The sequence below is a fragment of the Mustela nigripes genome, chromosome 10, assembly GCF_022355385.1.
Source record: "Mustela nigripes isolate SB6536 chromosome 10, MUSNIG.SB6536, whole genome shotgun sequence".
NCBI lineage: Eukaryota > Metazoa > Chordata > Mammalia > Carnivora > Mustelidae > Mustela > Mustela nigripes.
In genome coordinates, this window is record NC_081566.1 from 1,527,151 (window position 1) to 1,550,133 (window position 22,983).

Genomic DNA, 22,983 nt, shown 5'->3' on the forward strand with positions numbered 1-22,983 from the left:
TTGAGTTTTGATTGACAAGCTGCCAAACTTGAGTTGAGAACCTGTTCTCTGTCCAGGAAAAAAACCACCCCAAAATGGAGTGGCCTAAAACAGCAATTTCTTAAGGTTCTGAGGTGGCCGGGCAGCAGTTTCACCGGGGATGACTCACACAGCTGCGTGTGGCTGGCGTGGCAGCTGGGACAGTTGCCTTCTTTTCTCCTTGTGGGCTCTCACCCTTAGGAGGTCACACCAGGCTTCCTCAGGGGCAGCCACATTGAGTCCGACGTGTGAACACTTATCAAGCATCCCCTTGAGACACATCTGCTGACATCCCTCTGGCCAATACAAGGCACACTGTCAAGTCCAGAGTCGAAGTGAGAAGGGACTGGACAGGGCGTGGATCCCAGGAGGTGGGAGTCACTGGGAGCCCCCGCTGTGAGGACCTGCCACATAGCAATCGTCTCACCTGCCACGGAGTGCCCAGTGGAGGAGATGCTCTCAAAAGAAAATATATATATATATATATTTTGCTCTCAAAAGAAAATATATATATATAAATATATATACATAAAACCATTCTTTTACATTACAGCTTCTTAGCAAAGGAGAGTGAGAAAATAGTTTTGCCACCCTTTGCCAACTCAGAACAGAGAATTCTGCAAAACAAGAGTTTTCACAGGCGAAAATACGTTCTCCCTCCACCAACAGGCTCCGGGCAAAAACTGCAGCAGATGTGTCCAGGTTAAAGACGCTGCATCACAAACAGCCTAGATGGCACAGCACTGGAGACTCTGAACATTACCCGCCTGAACGAACAGATTTGTAAACTTCAATCTATATTAATTGATGTAAAGATTTCAAAAGTTTATACATATTGGCCTTAAGCATATAAAAACTCATTTTAAAACATCAACCCAATACCAAATTTGTAGTTTCTTTTAGGTTTTCTTTACAAGCATAAAGCATGTGTTTGCCCCCTGGAAATCTGGAGAATAGCCTCAGATGGGCACCTGTGGCTTGGAGGAAACCTCATTGCGCCAGAGCTTCCGACTGGCAACAATGGCACAGTGGTTCAGAGCACTCCTTCCACTGAAGACGAAAAACAGTAGGTAAGATATTTTTACAGCAAAAATAAATTGACGAGACACTAAACAATTATGAGTATGAAAGTGAACAAAAAATCAAGACCCAGACAAAAGAGAGGGGAAGTTGCGTCAACCTTGCCAGCACTGCCTCTGTCTGGCTAATCCGAACTTTAATCTGTACCACATCACTGGGAAAGGGGAAGAAAACCCAACAGGATTCTCCCTATTATTTACTTAGGATCAAAGGCTACCTCCTAAGGGTGAATCAGAAAGCAGCAGGCCTTCCCTGGCCTGACAGCCCAAGGTCACATCACTAAGGTAGCCTGGGAACTTCCCAGTTTTCACTCAGGTAACGTCAACCAGATCGCTGTCGCCAGGCAACACTCAGACGCAAACACAATTCCATCCCAGAAGGTCACTTCATCCTTCACGAAGTTATTCATACACATATGCAAACGCAAACACACACGTATCACACCCATATACATGTCCACGTACACACAGACACATGACAATCCGCACACACACGTGAGAAAGACCAACATGAGGGAGAACCAGAAGACACAGCACAAAACAGAAAGCCCCGCATGCAGCTCAGCTACTGGCACTCCAACGTGGACCGTACAACGGCCACGCGGACCATGGCTGAAGGCAGGACTGAGAAGGAAGCTGCAAGTATCAGGCAACTGGGAAGTCGAAGCTATCAACAACGGGTACTCAGATTCGAAAAAGAATCTGTTGGAATAGCGAGGGATAAAAATACAAAAATGAAAATAAGCACCAAATGGTCTGACAGAAGACTAGATGCAACTGATAGAAGAATTCTGAACAAATTCAGAATAAAGCACAGAGAAACAAAAAAATATGACATACATACGGGGGTAGTTTCAAGAATGTAAGTGGAATAAGGACATTTTCAGCTGAGAGAGCTCTCTACCAGTAAACAACCCTAAGGGAAATTTTAATTTAAGCAAAAATAAAACAATTCTGGGGCACCTGGGTGGCTCAGTGGGTTAAAGCCTCTGCCTTCTGCTCAGGTCATGGTCTCAGGGTCCTGGGATGGAGTCCCGCATCGGGCTCTCTGCTCAGCGGGGAGCCTGCTTCCCCCTCTCTCTGCCTGCCTCTCTGCCTACTTGTGATCTCTCTCTGTCTATCAAATAAATAAAATCTTTTTTAAAAAGTAAAATAAATCCAAACAGAACATCTAAAATAAAAAATAATACTACTAAAAGGCCAAAAGTGGTGAAGTCTAATTGTTAACTGATTATATAGAAGAATAATAATGAGTCATTGGCTTCACAAAAACAACTGAAAAAATGTGCAACAGTAGGCAGAAGGAGAAGCAGACCCCCCCACTTAGCAGGGAGCCTGATGCAGGACTTGATCCAAGGACCCCAGGTTCATGACCCAAGTCCATGGCAGACACTTAACTGACTGAGCCAGCCAGGCGTCCCTGATCTGAGGAGCTTTAACAAGAGAGAAAAGATTTAAAATTAGCTAAAAGAGTAAATTGTATGTTAAGGGGTGTTACCACACACACACAAAAAAAACCCGATATAAAAAATTAATAAAGAGAACAGGAGAAAATTTTCGGAGGTGACAGACTGACTTATATCCTTCCTTGTGGTAAGAGTTCTACAGTGTAGACTTATCTGCAAAGTCATTGAGCCATATGCATTGAACAGCTGCAACTTTTTTTTTTTTAATACGGTGTGTTTTTTTTTAAGATTTTATTTATTTATTTGAGAGAGAGAGCATGAAAGCCGAGCGGGTCTGAAGGAGAAGCAGACTCCCCACAGAGCAGGGAGCCCGATGTGGGGCTCGGTCCCAGGACTCCGGGATCATGACCTGAGCCGAAGGCAGATGCTCAACCAACCGAGCCACCCAGGCGCCCTGAATAGCTGCAACTTTTTAATGTCAATAACTCAAAAAAGAGATTTAAAAAAAGTAGAAATGTGAGTCAAATGTTATACATTGATAGTCTAGGGGAACTGGACAACCAAGGCTGGTCTGAGAGCTGAACCGAATTATACTGAGTGATCTGCATAACTGCCTCAAAATGAGCTGATGGGCCCAAAGAGATCGGTTTTACTTTTCTCTCCTACTATTTCTCTCGATATAAAGAAAGGAGCGGAGTATGAGGACCAGAACAGGAATGTCTTGATTTCATAAATTACCCTTGATACTGTACGCACTGAGAACAAGACTAAGTTATAATTATTATATACAGGTTATTTCTATAGGATTATGAGAGACATACATGTATTTATTTCCCCATATGCCTACTTTTTTGGTCATTGAAATGAGACTAGATTTTTAAAACTTGAATTCTGAAGTTTATTTAAATCAGCCAAATGGTTGCTGGATTTACTAGCCCACATGCAGGGCTAGTAAAGAATCAAAGAATCAAAAGAGAAAATGAAGAATCAAAAGAGAAAATGGTGAAAAAAAATGGTGGAACAGTTTAAGTTAGTAAAAATAGAATACTGAATATGTGTTCATTAGTTTATTATATATCATATTTATTCATTATATTTATAAAGCCCAAATATTTAAAATCTGTCTTCACATTCTTTAGTTCCCCCTCTTTTGAAATCAGTCCCGTTCAACAATATCTACCAGCGTGTTAAAGGCTTAATAGAGAATGAGTGTGAGCCAAATGCAACAAGGCTTACTGGTTCCCTTGACTTTCTAGCTCTGTGGTTGTGGCCAAGTTACTTAACTGTTCTATAAAACAGAATCAGAGACATTCACTTTAGACAGACAGAATTAATATCTTGGGGTGCCTGCAGGGCTCCGTCAGTTAAGGATCCGACTCTTGACTCAGTTCAGGTCATCATCTCAGGGTGATGAGGTCAGGCTCTACACTCAGTGTGGAGTCTAGTCTGCTTGAGAGAAATTCTCTCTCTCCCTGGGCCTCTGCTCCACCACCCTCCCAAAACAAGTAAAAAAATAAAGTATATACACACGCACAAATTGTAATTCCTACAGGCATTATTATTTTATTTTGATTGGGTCATACTATTAGCCCTACCTCTCGAATTCATTTACTTTTGTTAGTTTAAATGAAAATTTAACGTAGTCTTGAACTGAGACTCGTATGAAAAGTGCCTATCACAGCCCTCCGCATACAGCATGTGATCAAAAAAATTAAAGCTATACTTATTACTTGCACATAAAGGAATTATGGTGTTTCCATAATCCTGTAGACTTTCACCATTAGATCTCATAACAATGGAAGAGTTCTACTTATCTAACATTCAAATTTTTTCCCTATTTCCAAGTTATTCTGGGAGTATTTTTTTTAATGAGGCATTCACCACGTCCCAATCCACCACCACCTGTGTACTAATATCCACAACAAGTACAAAGCCACCTTAAGAATTCTAAAGGACTTGTAGAAAGGGCTATGGGGGGCTTGTAAAGAAGTCACAGGAAGAGTATTACTACTGGAATTACCCAGATAGTACACAGTCAGCTCCTTATTTTGGTGGTAGACCTCAAAAGACAGTTGGACAGGTGGTTTGTTTGTTTGTTTTTTCCAATCAAATTAAATGGTAATTGGAGCTTTATAAACAGAGAGCCTTGCCTTCCACCAGTGGTCCCTACTTTTACTTACATAACAATCACTCCACAATGCAGGGAATCTCCCAAGACAAGACAATATATAAGCCACAGAAACTGAAGCCGAAAAAGATGACAATGGAAGTAAATTTTCATTCAAATACAGTCATTCTAGCCTCAGAAGATTGCAAACTAATAAACGCAGAGATTGAAAATTAAAATGCCACCTTAGTAATACTGAAAATTGATATTCAGAGGAAAAACATTAGTAAAAAGTAACTGTTGTCAGTATAGCCTGATCTTCTGCTGTGTCTCCCACATTCTCTGTGTCTCTTCTAAACCAGAACTCAGGTGGAGTCAGGATGACAAACACAGCCCTGACGATACGGGGAAAAGACAAGAGACACGGCCATGGGGAGGCACTGGGCTATGGTGTCTCTGCATCACGGGACGGGCCACGCGCCGAGGGAGCGGAGTGGGAAGCTGGGGAGGCCAGCCAGCCTCCATCTCTTCCTCCAGGCAGAACTATTTTCAGTGATGTAAGCCAATTCACTCATTCGTTTAGCACTTTTTTGCAGGGCATTCCCTGTGAATAACTGATTGTTTGAGGCATCACGATTACGGTCTTTAGGGACACAGTTGTGAACAAGACAAGTTTGTTTCTGTGTATCATAACTATATAACTTTTTTATTGTTTTTGTAGCAATCATTTTCTCTTCATTTGGGCAATATTTATCAGGCACATGTTCTATCTGTGTATAAAGCTCAAGGATGGACAACATTCGTTACAATCTACACAAAAACACCTTGGTCAACTAGATCAAAGGCCATCATCTGTAAACAGGGAGGAAATTTTTTAAAAAGGCAAGAGTAGACAATGAGTTTTAAATTGTTATCCACTGGGACGCCTGGATGGCTCAGTTGGTTAAGCAGCTGCCTTTGGCTCAGGTCATGATCCCAGGGTCCTGGGATCGAGTCCCACATCAGGCTCCTTACTCAGCGGGGAGCCTGCTTCTCCCTCTGCCTCTGCCTGCCATTCTGTCTGCCTGTGCTCACTCTCTCTGACAAATAAGTAAAAAATATTTAATAAATAAATAAATAAATCGTTATCCACTGATTCACTAGACCAACACAGATACAGCACTTGTAACATGTAAGGAGACGTGCTGGGTGCCCGAAGACATGCAAATGGATTGAGGCAGGAATAGGGCAACCATTTTCCAGGTCCCTTCCTTTCTCCTATGACTGAATCCTCCCATTTTTACCTCACACTGGGCTGTGGGCTTTTTCTTGCCCTTCCTCTTGCCCTTAAGCAAGCTAGTTAACATCTCCTCCAAGCCTCAACTCTCTCATCTGCAAAGCGGAGCTAATCAGAATAGTACCTTTTTATTAGGTTGTCATGGCACTCAAATAACCCATACAGATCTCTTGAACACCATGCCTGATGTAGTAATAGTCATCACTGAGTGCTGACCATGCCTGCTGTTCCTCTGCTTCTGTCAATCTTGCACATTTCTTCCTCTTCATACCTACTGCTACCATCCTAGTTCAGGCTATTATACTAATCAAAGTTTTTTTAAAAAATTTAACAACCAAGCCAGTCACAGAACAATGGGCTCTTCCCAGTACATGACATACAACTTTCTGCCTTCGAACCCCGACTTATACGTATTCCTGTGACTAGCATCCTACTCTTGATCTAACCGATTAAAAAAACAATTCATTGTTTAGAGCAGCAATGTCCACAACAGTCAAACCAGGGAAAGAGCCTAGATGTCCATCAGCAGATGAATGGAGAAAGAAGATGTGGTAGATATACACAATGGGATACTATGCAGCCATTAGAAGAAACGAAATCTTGCCATTTGCAACAACATGAATGGAACTAGAGAGTGTTATGCTGAGTGAAATAAGTCAATCAGAGAAAGACAATTATCATATGATCTCCCTGATACAAGGAATTTAAGAGGCAGAATAGGGGGGCCATGGGGGGGGTAGGGAAGGGAAAAATGAAACAAGATGGGATCAGGAGGGAGACAGACATATGAGACTCTTAATCTCATGAAACAAACTGAGGGTTGTTGGTAGGTCGGGGGAGGGATGGGGTGGCTGAGTGATGTACACTGCTGGGGAGGGTATGTGCTATGGTGAGTGCTGTGAAGTGTGTTAACCTGATGATTCACAGACCTGTACCCCTGGGGCTAATAATACATTATATGTTAATAAAAATAGTTTTTAAAAAATCCAATTCATCTTTCAGGATCCATCTCAAATACCTTCACAGGGCTTTCCCTGCTCTGCCACTCACTATTTTTTCCCCATAAGCCAGGTTTATCCTATACACCAACACTATCTATGTTCCAACATTCTCAGTTCCCAGTTCAATGCATCTTACAAAGAAAACTGAGAACATATAAAAAGTCCATATTTTTTGCTCCAGAAAATAATCATCACCTAAGACTCTCGCTTTGTCATCTGAGTGAAGAGCCAATCGCTGAATCTACTCCTCAAAATCCTAACAACGTCCTCACACTGAATTGGAAAAGTACTGATACTATAAAAACACAAGATAAAAACAAGAAATTAGTCTTCTGCATTAAGACATACAATGTTTTAAGAATGAAGAAAACAGGGGCGCCTGAGTGGCTCAGTCCTTAAGCGTCTGACTTTGGCTCAGGTCAGGATCCCTGGGTCCTGGGATTGAGTCCCGCATGCGCTCCCTGATCTGCACGGAGCCTGCTTCTCCCTCTCTCTCTGCCTGCTGCTTGTGCTCCGACTCTTGGTCAAATAAATAAATAAAATCTTAAAAAAAAAAAAAAAAAAAAGAATGAAGAAAGGATTTTCTCACTTTTCTTTCCTGCTGCCCAGTTGGCGAGCTGTGTATTGATCCCCATAGTCAATCAGCACCAGCTGTCGAGAAAAGACATTCACTTTGTTGCCTATAAATAAATCCTCCAAATGAAGATCGTCGTATTTGGTCCGCTTTAAAAAGGTGCGGTGATTCTTCACATCATGCTGGAACAAAAACAACACAGTAAGACACAGAAGTATCAACAGACAGTGTTACTCTTACTATAAATTAGAAATGTTTCTTAGTTCTACTTTATTAAACATAGCTTACATGGTTTCATTTTTGTTACAAATCATAATTTCCTTTATAACTTCTGCATTTCCTAGTCCAATCTAGTAATAACACAAAAACTTACTACAAATTTAATACTTTAGAAAACCATGAATATATTGCCAAATGTTTCAGCAAATTAGTGTTTATGAAATCCCCCAAAATTCCAAATTTCTGCTTTCTTCCCTACACAGAATGCTAATACCAAAGAGATCTACCTGTAAAATGGCTGCCAATTAAGAGGCAAAAAGAGACAAGTGGGACTCTCTTCACCTGATCTTCAATTTGACTTGCTGTAGAGGTAACAGCTTTCAATAATGGCAACATATTTAGGACCATGATAATCTTTATCTATGACATTCACTTATTGACTATTGCTTAATCTAAAACATGAATAATCCCACTTCAGTTTTCCAATCAAAAGTATTACTTACTACTTGACATTAAAGATAAAGGCACGAAGTTACCTTCTTGTATTGGAATTACAATAGCAAAAAAAGAATTCTCGTTAAAAAAAAGAAGAAACATATATACATATTCTCAAGGGCAAGTACACAGAAGTCAGTCCTACTCTTCTTCCTAGTCCCACTTCACTCCCTTTGCTAACTTTAAAGGGAAAAAAAGGTTTATTTACCATTTCAACAGACCCGTCCCCTGGGTAAAATAAAAGCTCATAACGTCGAAAAAGTGAAGCATTTGGATCGTACCACTCTGCAATGAAAACGAATCTTTCATCATGATTCTGCAAAGAAAGAATTTTACATTAACATAAAATATAAGCGCTCTTGTATAAATCAAGTAAGTTGAAAGCAAGGCCTACCAAATATTCGTAACTAAGATAAATCTGTTACTACTTATTTACTATGCTGCTTTCAACAATATATTACTTGTCAGCAGACCCCCAGAAATATTTCCTTGTACTTTCCGTAAATATCCTTAGTTTTCTCAATGATGACTATGAACTGCCTAATACTTCACAGCCACCACTCCCCTGAGCAAATCAACAGTTTTCAGAACGTGAACCCCTGGCCTGTGTCCTGTAATAATCCGCTTCTGAACGCAGATTTACCGCACACGGACAGCAAAGTCGCCGGGAGCACAAAGCCGAGACGCCAGTGTGAAGCGTGGGCCGAGGCCCTCCGAGCAGCAGACACGGCACGACTAAACCTCCCGAGTCCTACTCCCGTCCGGGGGCCCCATGAGCGGAAGCGCGGACGGACACGCGCGGCGGGACGAACCAGAGGGAAGGAGAGGGAGAAAGGCTTCGCCGGGGCTGCTGTGTGACCTGCGGGGGACCGGCAGGACCAGCGGCAGGACCAGCGGCAGGGCCAGCGGGCAGGGCTGCGGCCCACGAGCCCTCGAGGGGACCGGCCTGCTCGAGCCCCCCGCTCCCGTCGGGGCTGGCGAGGAGCAGCCTTGGGAAGCGGGTCTCAGGGGCGACGGTCAGCGCGGACTTGGAGCCCGGGAGGCCCGGCCGCGGCAGCCCCCCAGCCGGAGGTCGATGCCTCCCGCGCAAGATCAAAGGAAACCGGTCGGTCCGAGACCGGCCTTTCCGGGCCCGTCCGGCAGGACTGGCGACCGCACGTGTTGTTAAAAGTACCTCGGCCCGAGGTCCTTCCTTCCAATGAGCGAAGGCGGACGTCAGGGGCCTGTGAGGAAGGACGGACTGCGGAGTTTTGTTCCTGACTCTAGATCGAACTCCGGATTCTTTGCTTCAGCTCTACGGTAGGCGCCTTTGAGGTCAATGACTCCCTTACAGATTCCCACGGAAGCAGCTGTCCACACTCGGTGATTAGACCCGAACTGTACTGTGGATAGCTTGGGACACTATTTTCCCCATAATCATCCCCAATACACATTTCAATACCGCTTATTCGTTCGGGGATACGGCGGAGCACGACACTCGCGAAGGCCTCTCCTCACACTGGCCTCCCGCTCTCACAAACAGCCTCTCGAGGCGCAGGCGTCACTGCGTCCGAGCGCTACGGTCCCCGCTGGCACAAAGCGGGGGCCTGCGTCGCTCACGAGACGCTCGCCGCGTAGGAACACGCTCCGGTCCTCGGAGCCCCACTGGCCGCGTAACCCCGACCACGGAGCGCAAGGTCCGGGCACGAGCGGCCGGAAGGGAAACCGCTGGGCTCGCGCTTCCGCTTCCGCTTCTCCGCGCCGCACCGTCCGCTCTGCGGGGAGCTAACGGAGCAGCTTCGTTTCTGACTGACGAGGCAGCTGCTGGCGAACGGGGCGCGAACAACCAGAACACGGAGACTCGAGGAATCGTCTGTCCGAGGCCGCGCCAGGCGGGAAGGCAGGAGCCTCCCGGGCAGCCCCAGGCCCTGCGCGCCACGTGGGCCGAGCGCATGCGCGGCGTCTCGCCAACGCGCTGGGGAGACGGAGGAGCGGCCGCAGCCGCCGGAGGCCGCGCAGACGCAGAGAAGCGAGCGGAGCCTGCCGCGACGTCGCCCGGACGAGAAGACCAAGCCTGGACTGGCGGCCGCCGAACAGCCCAGGTCTGAGGGACAAAGATCCTGGGGAGGGGCGGGTTGGGATCTGCGCTCGTCCCACGGCCCTCAGCGGCCTCACGGAGCCGGGGGAGAGAAACGACCCACGGAGCACGACGCTCTGGTAAACGCTGCGACCTTCCGCGGTCATTCCTGGAGCACCACAGGGCGGCGGCGCGGCCAAACCCGAGGGTCAGCTGACCCTCACGAAGTTCTCAAGTTTTGGGTCAGTCCTTGACCGTACCGCGGGGCCATCGCCCCATCCTGGCTCCCTGCCTCTCCACTGCGTCCTCAACCGCAGGAACAGACGACCAGATGCAAGACAGACAGACAGCAGAGAGAGATCACGAGTAGCCTCCTTATATCCTGACGAAGGCTTCAAAATAATACGGATGGCATAAAGAAATCAAGATGAAGAATTTCACAGAGTGTGGGCATCTATTTTTTTAACTGGAAATTCAGGAACGAAAAATAACTCTAACTTACCATTCTCTAACTAGCGAAGATTTTCCTCCAAAAGATAAAGGTGAAATAAAGACATTCCTAGATAAGCAAAAAGAGAAAATGTATTACCAGGGTACCTGCATTCAAAGAAATTCTGAAGGCAGTTCCATAGAAAAAAGGAAAATGATACCAGATAACTCAAGGAGTTAAAGACAGGGCTGAAAAATAACGGTTATTGGGTAAATCTAAGTAAATAATTGGCATGCAAAATAACAATGTCTTATTAATGAATAATAAACAACAATATCTTGTGGGATATAAAATATGTTGAATTTGGACGCATGTCAAAAAGAATATAAAGGATGTAAAAGGTAGAGAGTGTTCTTCAAATTACGTGAAGCAAAGAAAATATCTCCTACATCAGTTGCTCAATCTGTTCTCAAATTCCAATGAATATTAGTGAACAAGAATCTCTCCTAAAATAGTACATAAACAAATCAGGGATATTCTGCTCGGCTTCTCACCATCTATTCTGCTAGAATGAACTGCCTGTCCTACTCCTCAGACAATGGGAAAGCGGTATCAGAATATTTAATAAATCAATGACATTCAAACTCTAGAAATTATTGTTATTGTCGTGATTAATGGTTGTCATTAATTTCTTAGAGTACCAAGTAGCAGGCTCTTGACATGATCTCATTTTATCCTCACAACAATGTAGATAGTATCCCTATTTCATGGACAAAGACAGTAAAGCTCAAAAAATTTGAACACTGGTCCGAAGTTACACACCAAAGAAGTAAGTCAGAACTCAAATCTCAGTCCTTCAGACTGCAAAGGACTGAAGTCCAAATGATGCAGAAGTCACTATTACAGAAAGTATCCATTCAACGGGTCAAATCCAATGATGAATGGAGTTATTTAACCACTCTCCTATGTAAAACTAAGTAATTCTAAACAGGGTCAAGTTCTGCGGCCTGTAACAACCATCTAGGAGAAGAGAAATGGATTATTAGGAAATGCAATGAAAGAATTTTACTCCCAGTGACATCAAACATATTTAACAAATACTACTTTTCAATTACATCCCAATTCCAAAATCCTAAAAAAATCAACAGTGAAATGTGTCCTTCTAAGATACCATTAGTGTGTAAAATATCACAAAATGTTACAAAGCAGATGTCATGTGGGAAATCACAGAAATCACATTCTGTGCTGCCCGTAAGTTGCTGCTTTAAAATCAATTTTCACTGTCAGCATTAGTTATTCTACGGTAGTCATGAACTGTAAAGAAAAACAGGAAAAGCAGTTCTTGTCTAAGGTAAAGGGGGAAAATGTCAACAGATACGAAAGGTTACACTCCGATGGGAAAGGAATAGAGTTGTGTTATCTTTACAAACTTCCTCAGAACGACCACCTAACGAGATGCTGAAAGGAGAACTGGCCAGACCACGCCACTTCACTGTCTCTGGTAAGTAAGCGGCACACGCACAGAAACTCGTCCACAAGATTCCAACAACGTCTAAGCTCCTTGACTGGATCTTTCGGATTCTAACCTAGAGCTTCATTCACAACATCTGCATACAAAGAAGAAAAACCCTTCATATTCTCTTGAAAAGTTTACGCATTCCTTCATTTATAACTGATTTCTCTCAACGAGATTGTTTAAAACTACGTAAAAATAAGTCTCCTCTCCGAAAAAAGGCCCACTATGCCAAGTACAAACTGTATTTAAATGTGATTTAAACTTAACTTTCTGATTTATCTTTGCAGTAGAAACCCTGGTTCCCTCCTAAAGTCAAATAATGCCTAGCGGGTAGCGATGGCACTTCTGGACTTGGCACCAACCGTGCTCCCTGGGAACGTCCCGTCCAGTCTAGCCATGGCCTTGCTGCCTGCTACACACATGGCTGCACCACAACCCTCCTTTCACCTTTGAAATTTAAAAAAAAAATTATTTTTCAGCTAAGTTGGGCAAAGACTAGCAAAGAATGGGATTCATCAGATTAATGTGATTCATTGAAATGATAATGATGTCAAACCTGGAAATCACTGTGTTTGAGCCTTCATTTTACGGAGTAGGAAACTGTGGCCTAGTGAGCATCTGTGACTGCCACAAAGTCAGGAAACTACCCGGGCTATGACTCTGCTATCTCCATAATACCACGCTTTCAGGACTGGCTGGAGAGGGAGAACCTAACACTGAAGCAAGACGAAGGGACACATCCGTGTTCTGGCTGCAGATCTGAAGAGAATGTCATGGCCATGGTCACAGGAACAGTGAAGGTCTCAGCTTCCATCAGATACAGGCTTATGTGGAACAAAGACCACACTGAAGCACAAAGAGACTTTTTCTTAAAGTAGCCAAATCGTTTTCCTTCCTCGGAACAGTTTAAATATAATTTATACACAGTGAGGTAGAGGGTCCCTCACACTCAAGCATGATTTATTCCAATTTCGTAACTAAGCACTAATGCGCACCTACTTTTTTTTTTAATATTGTAAGCAGCTATTGACACGATGTGGTTCAGGGCACACTACTCCTGAAGTCTGGCACCTACGTATACAGAATATTTTAAGCTGAAGGAGTCTGCGGAAACAGCAGAAGCAGGAAGGTCACTTTGACCCTCTCCCAAGCCTCTTCTCTGAAATAGGTTATAAAACTCTTGTAGGAGAGATACCTTCCCAGAAGAAAGGAGCATCCTTATCTCTCAGGACAAAGGAAAACGGGGAGGGCGGGGGAATCCCAACAAAAAGGCCTCGCTGAGTTTCCTCCAGTTTCCCTCATTTGCCTCCTACTCCTTAACCCGCCACCCTCCTCCGTACTGCCCCTGCTCCATTACACCTCGCTAGAAATACCAGGTCTGTTTCTTAAGGTCCTCATTTCTTTATGAGAGCCCCCATGTCACATGAAACTAAACAAATCGATATGCTTTGCTCCTAGTAGTCTTTGTCAGTTTCAGACAGAGCCAGGGACCTTCAGAGGGTCCCCCCCTACACACACTACAGCCTCCCCAACACACACTATAGCCAAAAAGCAAAGAAGAAAGCCAATTAAAGGGAATCAGGGCGCCTGCATGGCTCAGTGGGTTAAGCCTCCACCTTCGGCTCAGGTCATGGTCTCAGGGTCCTGGGATCGAGCCCCACATTGGGGTCGCTGCTCAGCGGGAAGCCTGCTTCCCCCTCTCTCTCTGTCTGCCTCTCTGCCTACTTGTGATCTCTGTCTGTCAAATAAATAAATAAAATAAAATAAAATAAAAAGGAATAGAAGCTTTCATATGCTGCATGGGGCCGGGAGGGGTAGAAGGAGTGAACTGCCACACAGAGGTTAAGCGGCAGGAAGCACAGTGGGCTGCGAGACCGCAAACAGTAAGAAACGGCACGTGGATGACTGTGAACAGCAGCTGCACGTGACGCCAGTGGGAAACTGTACTCGGAGTATCGACCCGAACAAAGAGTGAGTCTGTTCCGAGAAGATCAGCACTGCACAACATAATGAGCATTGTCATTGCCGAGGAACTTGGGTGCTGATGACCCAAATCTTTAATTCTCAATTTAAAATCCTACTACAGGTAGGGAACAATTTTCCAGAAGGACACTCAAGAATATGTCAGAAGTAGCTGCTCTGGGGAGTGTGTGGAGGGTCGGGGGCGGGGACACAGGTGGGGAGGTGGGGGTGGAGGTGGGGAGGCAGGTTGGGGGTGGGGAGGCCACTTCTCAATGTACATGTTTCTGAATTGTTTTACCCTGTTTGATGCTTGTATTTTTTATTGTTCAATGGCAAGAGGGGTTAAGTTGCTTTCTAATTTGTAGTTTTCTTTATAGTTTAATTTTAAATTTTACTGAAAAACTGAAGCTGGTTTTTTTTTTTTCCTCTTTAACTGTGGAAAAGTTTAACTGAACACCCAACAAAGCCATTATTGTCAGTAGGCCCTTCGTATCACACATCACCTAGAACCTCTGGAGTTCTTTTCTATTAACCAAACTAGAAAATCAGAATAGGAAGACAAAGAAACAAACTAAAAGCAAAACAAGCAAGCACAGGGTATAACGTGAATGTGAAGGAAATATCCCAAATTTTGGTATAGGCCTCACTCTTCGCCCATTGAAAAGCCTAAGGCAAGGCCAACCGACTTCGCACATCATCTGACTCCCGCCCATCAGTTCATCTCCTCGGCACTGAGCACCTGCCATTTCCTACATCCTATGCCAGGTCCTCAGACACGTCAAGATACGACACTGGCGATTAGAAACAAACATCAGCCTTGTCTGCACGACCCTTACAGTCTCACAGCCGATGGAGCAACTTCCAGGAACTTAGAACTCGTGGCTCTGAATTTATTGTTGTTCTACGTTACAGCTGACTCAGTTAAGATAAGTCCTTTAATTTTTTACTTAAAATCCATTCTACACTGTTTATCTGACTATCCATCAGAACGTGCTGTACAGTGCTTAACAATTTTTATTTTTGATTTCCCTTTGATGGTATGCTTTTTCAAATGTAGAAAAACCTCAGGTTGTTTTTCCACTTATTTTGCTACACCTAAAAAAGGAAAATGTCATTTTAAAATGTAACATATGAAAACTGCATCTATTCAAATGCAATCCGGTATGAGTCACTCCCCACTGCAGTCATTTTTTAAAAATAGTCAGATTAAACCATGCACATGCTAATTATGTAGGCAAGTTTCTTCTATTCATTTTGAAAATCTTTTTCCTTCTTTTGTTTAAAAAAAAAAAAAAGGGTGAGGGGCGCCTGGGTGGCTTAGTCCTTCAGCTGAGCCTGAAGCTTGAGCCTGAAGCTGAGTTCATGATCCCAGGATCCTGGGATCGAGCCCCGCATCGGGCTCCCTGCTCAGCGGAGAGTAGGCTTCTCCCTCTCCCACTCCCCTGCTTGTGTTCCCTCTCTTGCTGTGTCTCTCTCTGTCAAATGAATAAATATTTTTTTAAAAAATAATAAAAAGATAAAAAATAAATTTTAAAAATAGGCAACAATTAACAGAAATAATAATGTTCTTTTGTAAAATGGGTGAATTTAAAAACCACCTGTATATTGGTTATGAACACGGCAATGATGGAGCTCGGATAACGCTGGAAGAAAGGACAGAATACAGATGAGTGTGCCACATGCGGGCCCTTGTGTCACCTGAACATGTTCCACCCCGAGTCCAGTGCTTCGAGCAGTCTGTCCCCTGCCACACCCCCCGTCCTGGTTGGTTTGTCCAGCGTCTCCCTCTTTCCAGCCCAATGGTGCTTCCCCACATTCGCAACCCACCAGCCTCTCTTTCCCTCACTTCCCTCTTTACCACTTCGACTCCCTGATGTATCACTTGGATGACGCGCAACAATTCTCGTCCACGAGCCCGCCCCGGGTGACGGCACTCACCACTGTGCTTCTCTGTGCTTCTGGTGGCCCTTTACGGTTTTGCATTCCACATTTAGGTCTGCAATCCTTTTTGAATTAATGTTTGTGAAGCATGTAAATTCTCTGTGCATTCATTTTGAGGCAGAGATGGGTAGAGAGAGTGCTCCTCAATCATCTTTAGGTACGGACAGAGTCTTCCTAGAGCATCGGTCTGACTCAATGGTAAGTCAAGTGAACTTTTTTTGCATTATAACAAATGCATATATATTACTGAACAGAATATAAAATTCATAAAATTTCACACAATTTGTAAGAAAAAAATGCTGATTTTAAGGAAATTTCACCCAGAGTGTTGAAATTCCACGTGAAATGCTATTTGAAGGGCAACCAGGCCCTCGGAAAATCAAATCACACCATACCTCTCTCGGTCACTGCTTAAGGGAAGGCCGAGCCACACGAGGATCATGTGAAACTAACAATGTTTTCCAGGCACATGCGCTTAAGTAAAACTGTCCCTTCGTTCAAGAGTAGTTTATTAAGCTTATGCCACTAAGCAGAACTGTGCCTTGGCCTCATGCACTTCAGCAGTACTGGTCAGAAAGAGCCACTGCCCTCCTGATGACCAACAGCACCAACCATATACCCTGCTTGCACTTGGCACTACCAGGCTGTGGAGTACAATGCCTACGCCCAACGGAGTCTGCTCCTGCTGCTGCCGGGGTCGCTACCATGCACTGGTGGCAGCTGGCATGGCCCTAAACTGTGCTGCTTGCAGGGAAGACCCAGAAACTACATGGGGTTTTCTTGAGGATCGGCCAGGGACTACGTCAGAATGGGTAAGGGCATGGGCTCTAGAGTCTGAAAGACCTGGGCTTTGTGACCTCGGACAAGATACCAACCTCTCTAAGCTCTGACTTCTGTACCTATAAAATGAGAAAAGTAACAAACTTTCCTCCTAGGCCAGATGTGGGGATTAAATGCCTTAGTGTGCATAAAGCACTTGGGATTTCTGTTGCCGAAGTCTTCACAGCAGTGACGGTGGCTGGCAGGGCCCTCTGTGACTTCAGAGCTGCCCCCAACATGCTTATCTCCTGCACTGATACGAGGAGCAGCCTCTCCTGATTTGTGACACCACGGCCTCAGCCACAGCTGATCCCAGTAAATTGTAAGGTGTTTTTTTTTTTTAAAAGACCCTTGTAGGAAAATCAGTGTGAAGGAAAAAAGAATTTGTGAAGGACGGAAAAATAGAAATGTGACTGAAATTATACATTATGAAAAGAAAAGCTACTGGAGGTATATGGTTATTTCTGCAATAACAAGCAATTTTTTTTGTTAAGATCATGTTAATAAATTGGTATAAGCGTACAAAATCTTGCTTTTTAGAGAGCTTCAAGTTTTCACCAATAAAAAACTAAGCAGTTTTCTTTTTAAAATTTGTAATATCATCTGTTACCCATTATTCATGAGTATTAAAATTCAAACATCTCAAAGGAAGGGCACCATTGGAAAAAATCATAAATTACACTAATCAACATGAAATTACTGTTGCCAATTGTAGATCTGAAAAAATTCAGTGGCTTAAAGCCTCTGCCTTCGGCTCGGGTCGTGATCTCAGGGTCCTGGGATCAAGCCCCACATTGGGCTTTCTGCTCAGCAGGGAACCTACTTCCTCCTCCCCCTCTGCCTGCCTCTCTGCCTACTTGTGATCTCTCTCTGTCAAATAAATAAAAAATTTTTTTAAATCAACCCTGTACTTTCACTCAGCACAGAAACCAAAGATATTTGGAAAATAAAACAGTATTTACATTCTCTAGTTAATATTTAAGGTCATATCAAATATTACACTTAGTAGCAACCAATATGTTAACGTGTAAACTCAGCATATACTGACAAAAATTTCATCACCTTTAAGTACTAAACATATAGAATGTTTAAAAATAAAAGGAAGAAAGGAAACAAAAAAGGAAAGAAGGCAGGCTGTGCCATTTTTTTTTTTTTTTTAGGGTACCCAACTACCATTAGCGCACACAGTAGGGTCCATTGTTCACATTTGATTGCTTATACTTATGACTGGTTCAGTGTTCTCTAAACTGCTATTATTTCAATTAACCTTTACAAATCTTATTTACCTCTCAGACCAGTTAGAACCAAATACTGAATGAAGCAGGTAGGGAGGGGAGATGAGATAAGCTAACTGTATGTCTGGCACATTCAGAACCTAATTTCAGTTGACTCTCACCCCATACCTGTCTTGGACGTTCCCCCTCCCATTTCCACCAATGGACAATGGGTTCAGAGGGACTAAGGTTAATTATCCAGGGATTACGTAGATCAAACACCCAGTCAGGGCCAGAGATGGGACTCAAACAAAGGTCTGATGCTAAAAATCAATACTCATTTCCACACACAAAAGCACTCAATCAAGAAAAACATCAGGAGGGCGCCTGGCTGGCTCAGTGGGTTAAGCCGCTGCCTTCAGCTCAGGTCATGATCTCAGGGTCCTGGGATCGAGTCCCACATCGGGCTCTCTGCTCAGCAGGGAGCCTGCTTCCTCCTCTCTCTCTTCCTGCCTCTCTGCCTACTTGTGATCTCTCTCTGTCAAATAAATAAATAAATCTTTAAAAAAAAAAAAAAAAGAAAAACATCAGGAGTTCTGGGTCAACCAAAAGGGCAACATAGGTAGAAGACAGTGAGAAAGGAAGTCTTTCCACAGGGCTCATCTGACCACAAAAGCAGATAGTGCTAAGAAATCAGATAGTACGAGCAATGGGAAATTCATTGGACCTCCATCCTAGAAAGAACAGGAATCATTCTAGAGTGGTTGAAGGGCTCTGATGGTTACTGCAGCACTGCTCATGTGTTTCTGGTGATTGCACTTAACATGTATTACAAGAGCCAAAGTAATTTTGAGAAAGAGGAACAAAGCTAGAGGTACCACGAGCCCAGATTTCAAGCTACACTACAAAGCTGTAGTCATTAGAACAGTGTGGTATCAGCAGAAAAACAGACACATAGATCAACTGAATGGAATGAGAGCCCAGAAATAGACCCACGATTATGTGGTCCATTAATCTATGACAAATGAGGCAAGAACATACAATGGGGGAAAGACCGTCTCTTCAACAAATGGTGCTGGGAAAACTGGATGGCCACACGTGAAAGATGAAACTGGACCACATTCTGACGCTGCACACCAACACCCCAACCAGATGCAAGACCTAAATGTGAGTCATGAAACCACAAAACTCCTAGAAGAAAGTGTAGGTAGTAGTATCTTTGATATCATCCTTAGCAAAGTTTTTCTAGATAAGTCTCATCAGGCAAGAGAAACAAAAGCAAAAATGAACTATTGAGACGACACTAAAATAAAAAGCTTTTGCACAGCAAAGGAAACGATCAACAAAATGAAAAGGAACCTGCTGAGTGGGAGAAGATATTTGCAAATGATTCAATAAGAGGATAATAACCAAAATACATGAAGAATTTATGCAACTCAACACCAACCCCAAATAATCTAATTAAAAATGGGCAGAGGGCCTGAATAGGCATGTTTCCATACAGATGGCCAACAGACACAGGAGAAGATGTTCAAAAGCACTAACCCTCCAGGAAATGTAAATCAAAACCCTAATGAGATACCACCTTTCGCCTGTTAGAGGGGCTAGAATCAGAAAGACCAAAAATAACAAGTGTTGGTGAGGAGGTGAAGAGAAAGGACCATTTGTGCACTGTTGGTTGGAATGTAAAATGAGGCAGCCACTGTGGGAAACAGTGTAGAGGTTCCTCAAAAAATTAAAAATAGAAATACCATATAATTGCACTAATGGGTATTTACCCAAAGAAAATGAGAACACTAACCTGAAAAGATATATGCACCCTTATATGTTTACTGCAGAATTACTGACAATAGTCAAGATATAGAAGCAATTCAAGTGTCTACCAACAGATGAATGAAGATGTGAGATGCACACACACACACACACACACACACACACTGGAATGGAATATCACCCAATCACAAAAGAGAGAGAGAGACACTTACAATTTCTGATGACACAGATGGACCTAGAGGGTCTAATGCTAAGTGAAGTAAGTCAGAGAAAGACAAATACCACATGACTTCACCTTTATCTAAAACCTAAAAGCCAAATGAAAAAAAAAGCAGAAACGGACCTGTAAGTACTGAGAACTGAGGGTTGCCAGAGGGGAAAGGGTGGGAAGGAGGCCAAGGGGAAAGGGAGCGGGAGATAGCGGCTTCCAGTTATGAAGTAACTAAGTCATAAAAAAGGACACAACGTGCAGCATAGGGAATACAGCCAAAGCTAGTACAATGGTGCTGCACAGTGACAGACGGGAGCTAAATGTGTGGTGACAGAGCATAATGCACAGATTTCTTAAATCACTAGGTTGTACACCTGAAACTGATGAAACATTGTGAGCCAACTAGACCTCGATTTAAAAAAAAAAAAAAAAAAAAGGTTGTACGAGATCAAGAAAAAGGAGTTACAGAGTCAATATCAGATTTCTCGGAACAAAAATTATTCAGTTCACAGAATAGAAAAGCATACCTAAAAGAGAAGAAACTGCAGTGTAACAGTAAGGAGGTGGTATTACATATTCAGAGATCTAGCAGACGTCAGACCTCCAGCTGGAAATGTCTTATTTCGCCTCCCTACTCAGAAGGGTATTGTTGCTGGTTACAGAACTCTGTTATGTAACTAACAGCTTTTCAGGAATGCATCTTGAAAACCAGTACTCTGGATCGTCTGCCCCAAAACAGTAACTCAAGAAATCATCCCAAGAAACTTTGCTTTCTCAGACAAATGTATTTTTTAAAACCCTGAGGACATTATATACCAATCACCTCTTCTGTATCTAAAACAGTCCTGTATTTCTGGTTTCTCAAGTTGTAAACAATGAAATTTTTAAATGGCTGCTGCTTGCATATTTCACCATTATAGGACTCCAAAGGGTCAATGTTAAGATATAATATTAACTGATATCATCAAAGTGTCAAAGTGTGGAGTTGACTTAAACAACTTGGGGGTTAGGACACCCAACCGTGCTCAATCCAAAAACCGCGTATAACTTCTGACTCCTATAGGAGCCAAAAATAGGCTGTCCAAAATGTGTCACAGTGGATACCGATTATTTGGAATTTAAGCCACTTGGGAAAAGGCCACTGTCAGGACATGCAGAACCCCCACTCCAGAACATAAAATAAATCTTCCATATGGAAGACACCCTCCCTGTACTAAGAAGACCTCCTTATCACCAGACATAGAGACTTTAGAATCCACAAAGCTTTTTTTTTTTTCTAATTTAAAAAGAAAACCTTGTTTCTTTTTTTCTAATTTACTACCTCAGCCCAAATTCCCCTTCGAATGCCTTACTAATTGAAGCTCCCAAATATCTGTTTTCCTTACACTGTCAATTCCTCAGAAACTTACTGTCTCTTTGTCTAAGGAAGATAAAATCACCTCTTGCGGTCATTTAGTTGGGTGTCGATCTCGTTACTAGGTACCCATGCCATATACAGCTTTCATTTTTTTCTCCCTTTACTGCCTCATGTAAATTTAATTCTTAGTCCAGTTGGAAGACCTCAAAGGGTAGAGGAATAGTTTTTCCTTCCTGTGAAACTTAACTTCTAATAACCTACTGTTGGCTGAAAACTTTCCTAATAACATAAGCGGCCAACACACATTTTGTATATATGTATGGAGTAGTGTATTCCTGTAAGAGAGCAAGCTAAAGAAAAGTCATTTTAAAAATCGTAAGGAAACACAGCACTAACCCTACATGTGCCGAGAGAGATCTGCTTAAAGGCTGCAGGAGTGCCGAGAGCGCCGACTCCCTCTCCGGCCTTGCATCTATCTCTCCTCCCTGTCGCACAGACGGCACCGCTCCAAGATAACTACCCTGCGACCTCACCGCCAAGCCCCTTGCTCCATAAAACTTGGGGACTAAAGTCCATATAGGAGTAGAGAATAGGGACAGCCACCAGCTGCCTCGTGTCCAACTGCCCAATCCCCCATGAGTGAATTTCGCTGCATCAGACGCTATCCCTGATGGTACGGAGCGGCTTGCTTCACTTTGTTGGTACTCAAGGGCCTGCTCAGTCTGGAGGATGCATTACTGACCCTCCTTCACCTTTTAACATAGGTGGACTGGGTTAGATGGGGAGTAGGGACGGCCCTGGCCCCCCGCAGTGGCGACACTTGGCAGCCTGGTGGCCTCCGCTCCTTAGGGGCAGCAGTGAGAGGGAGCTTGTGCGTGTAGTACAGCTGGCCCATCTGCCTGGCCCTGGCACCAACAGACACAGTGGGGGCTGGGGGCGACTCGAGAGCCGGGGTTCCACGCACAGGACCCTCCTTGCCTCCTGGATGTGTTCCTCCTCTTCAGTCCTCTCCCCAGGTCCTAGCCCTGGGCCTCACTCCAACAGTCCCCAACAGTCCATGGGGTGACCTGCAGCCCTCCTGGTCCTGGGGGCCCTGGGGCTGGCAGCAGCGAGCAGGCTTCCCTGGGTACTCAAGAGGACAGCAGGCATGACCTCTGCGATAGTCACCTTCAGTTTAGTCCTGCGGAGCCTGGGGCAGGCACCTGTAAACGCCTTGTTGCTTTTCCTGCCAGATCTTCAAAACAAACAAAAAATGCACAAGGGAATTGGGCAGTTCAAATCCAAGCTGTTCAAGGGTCAACCCTATACCGAGCAGGAGGACAGGAGCGGAAGAAGTTTACAAGCTAGATGAGTGAGACTGCTGAAGCAGCTTAGAAGCTAATTCAGAAAAGACTCCTAGTTATCAAAGTTGTTCGTTTATCTCGGAAAGCACATACAATTTAGCAACAGCTACCTCTTATTATATCACTCCTTTCCCATGTGTTTGAAACTCCGCCACAATGGTGGCTTTCAAGCTCTGAATTATCGCT

General features: G+C 43.8%; 1 protein-coding gene across 3 annotated transcripts in view; it reads right to left on the bottom strand.

The window, feature by feature from the left end:
- NME7 (NME/NM23 family member 7) overlaps positions 1-10,752 on the bottom strand; it is a 239,523-nt gene extending 228,771 nt beyond the window's left edge. For 2 of the 3 annotated variants that reach the window (XM_059412396.1, XM_059412397.1), the window contains exons 1-3: positions 10,734-10,752; positions 8,384-8,491; positions 7,477-7,643 (exon numbers count right to left, since the gene is read on the bottom strand). In XM_059412396.1, coding sequence (XP_059268379.1) covers positions 7,477-7,643; positions 8,384-8,491; positions 10,734-10,736 — 278 coding nt within the window. In that variant the 5' untranslated portion in view covers positions 10,737-10,752. The remainder of the gene's footprint in view (positions 1-7,476; positions 7,644-8,383; positions 8,492-10,733) is intronic. The other variant, XM_059412395.1, reaches the window with a different exon arrangement.
- Between the last annotated feature and the right edge of the window lie 12,231 nt (positions 10,753-22,983).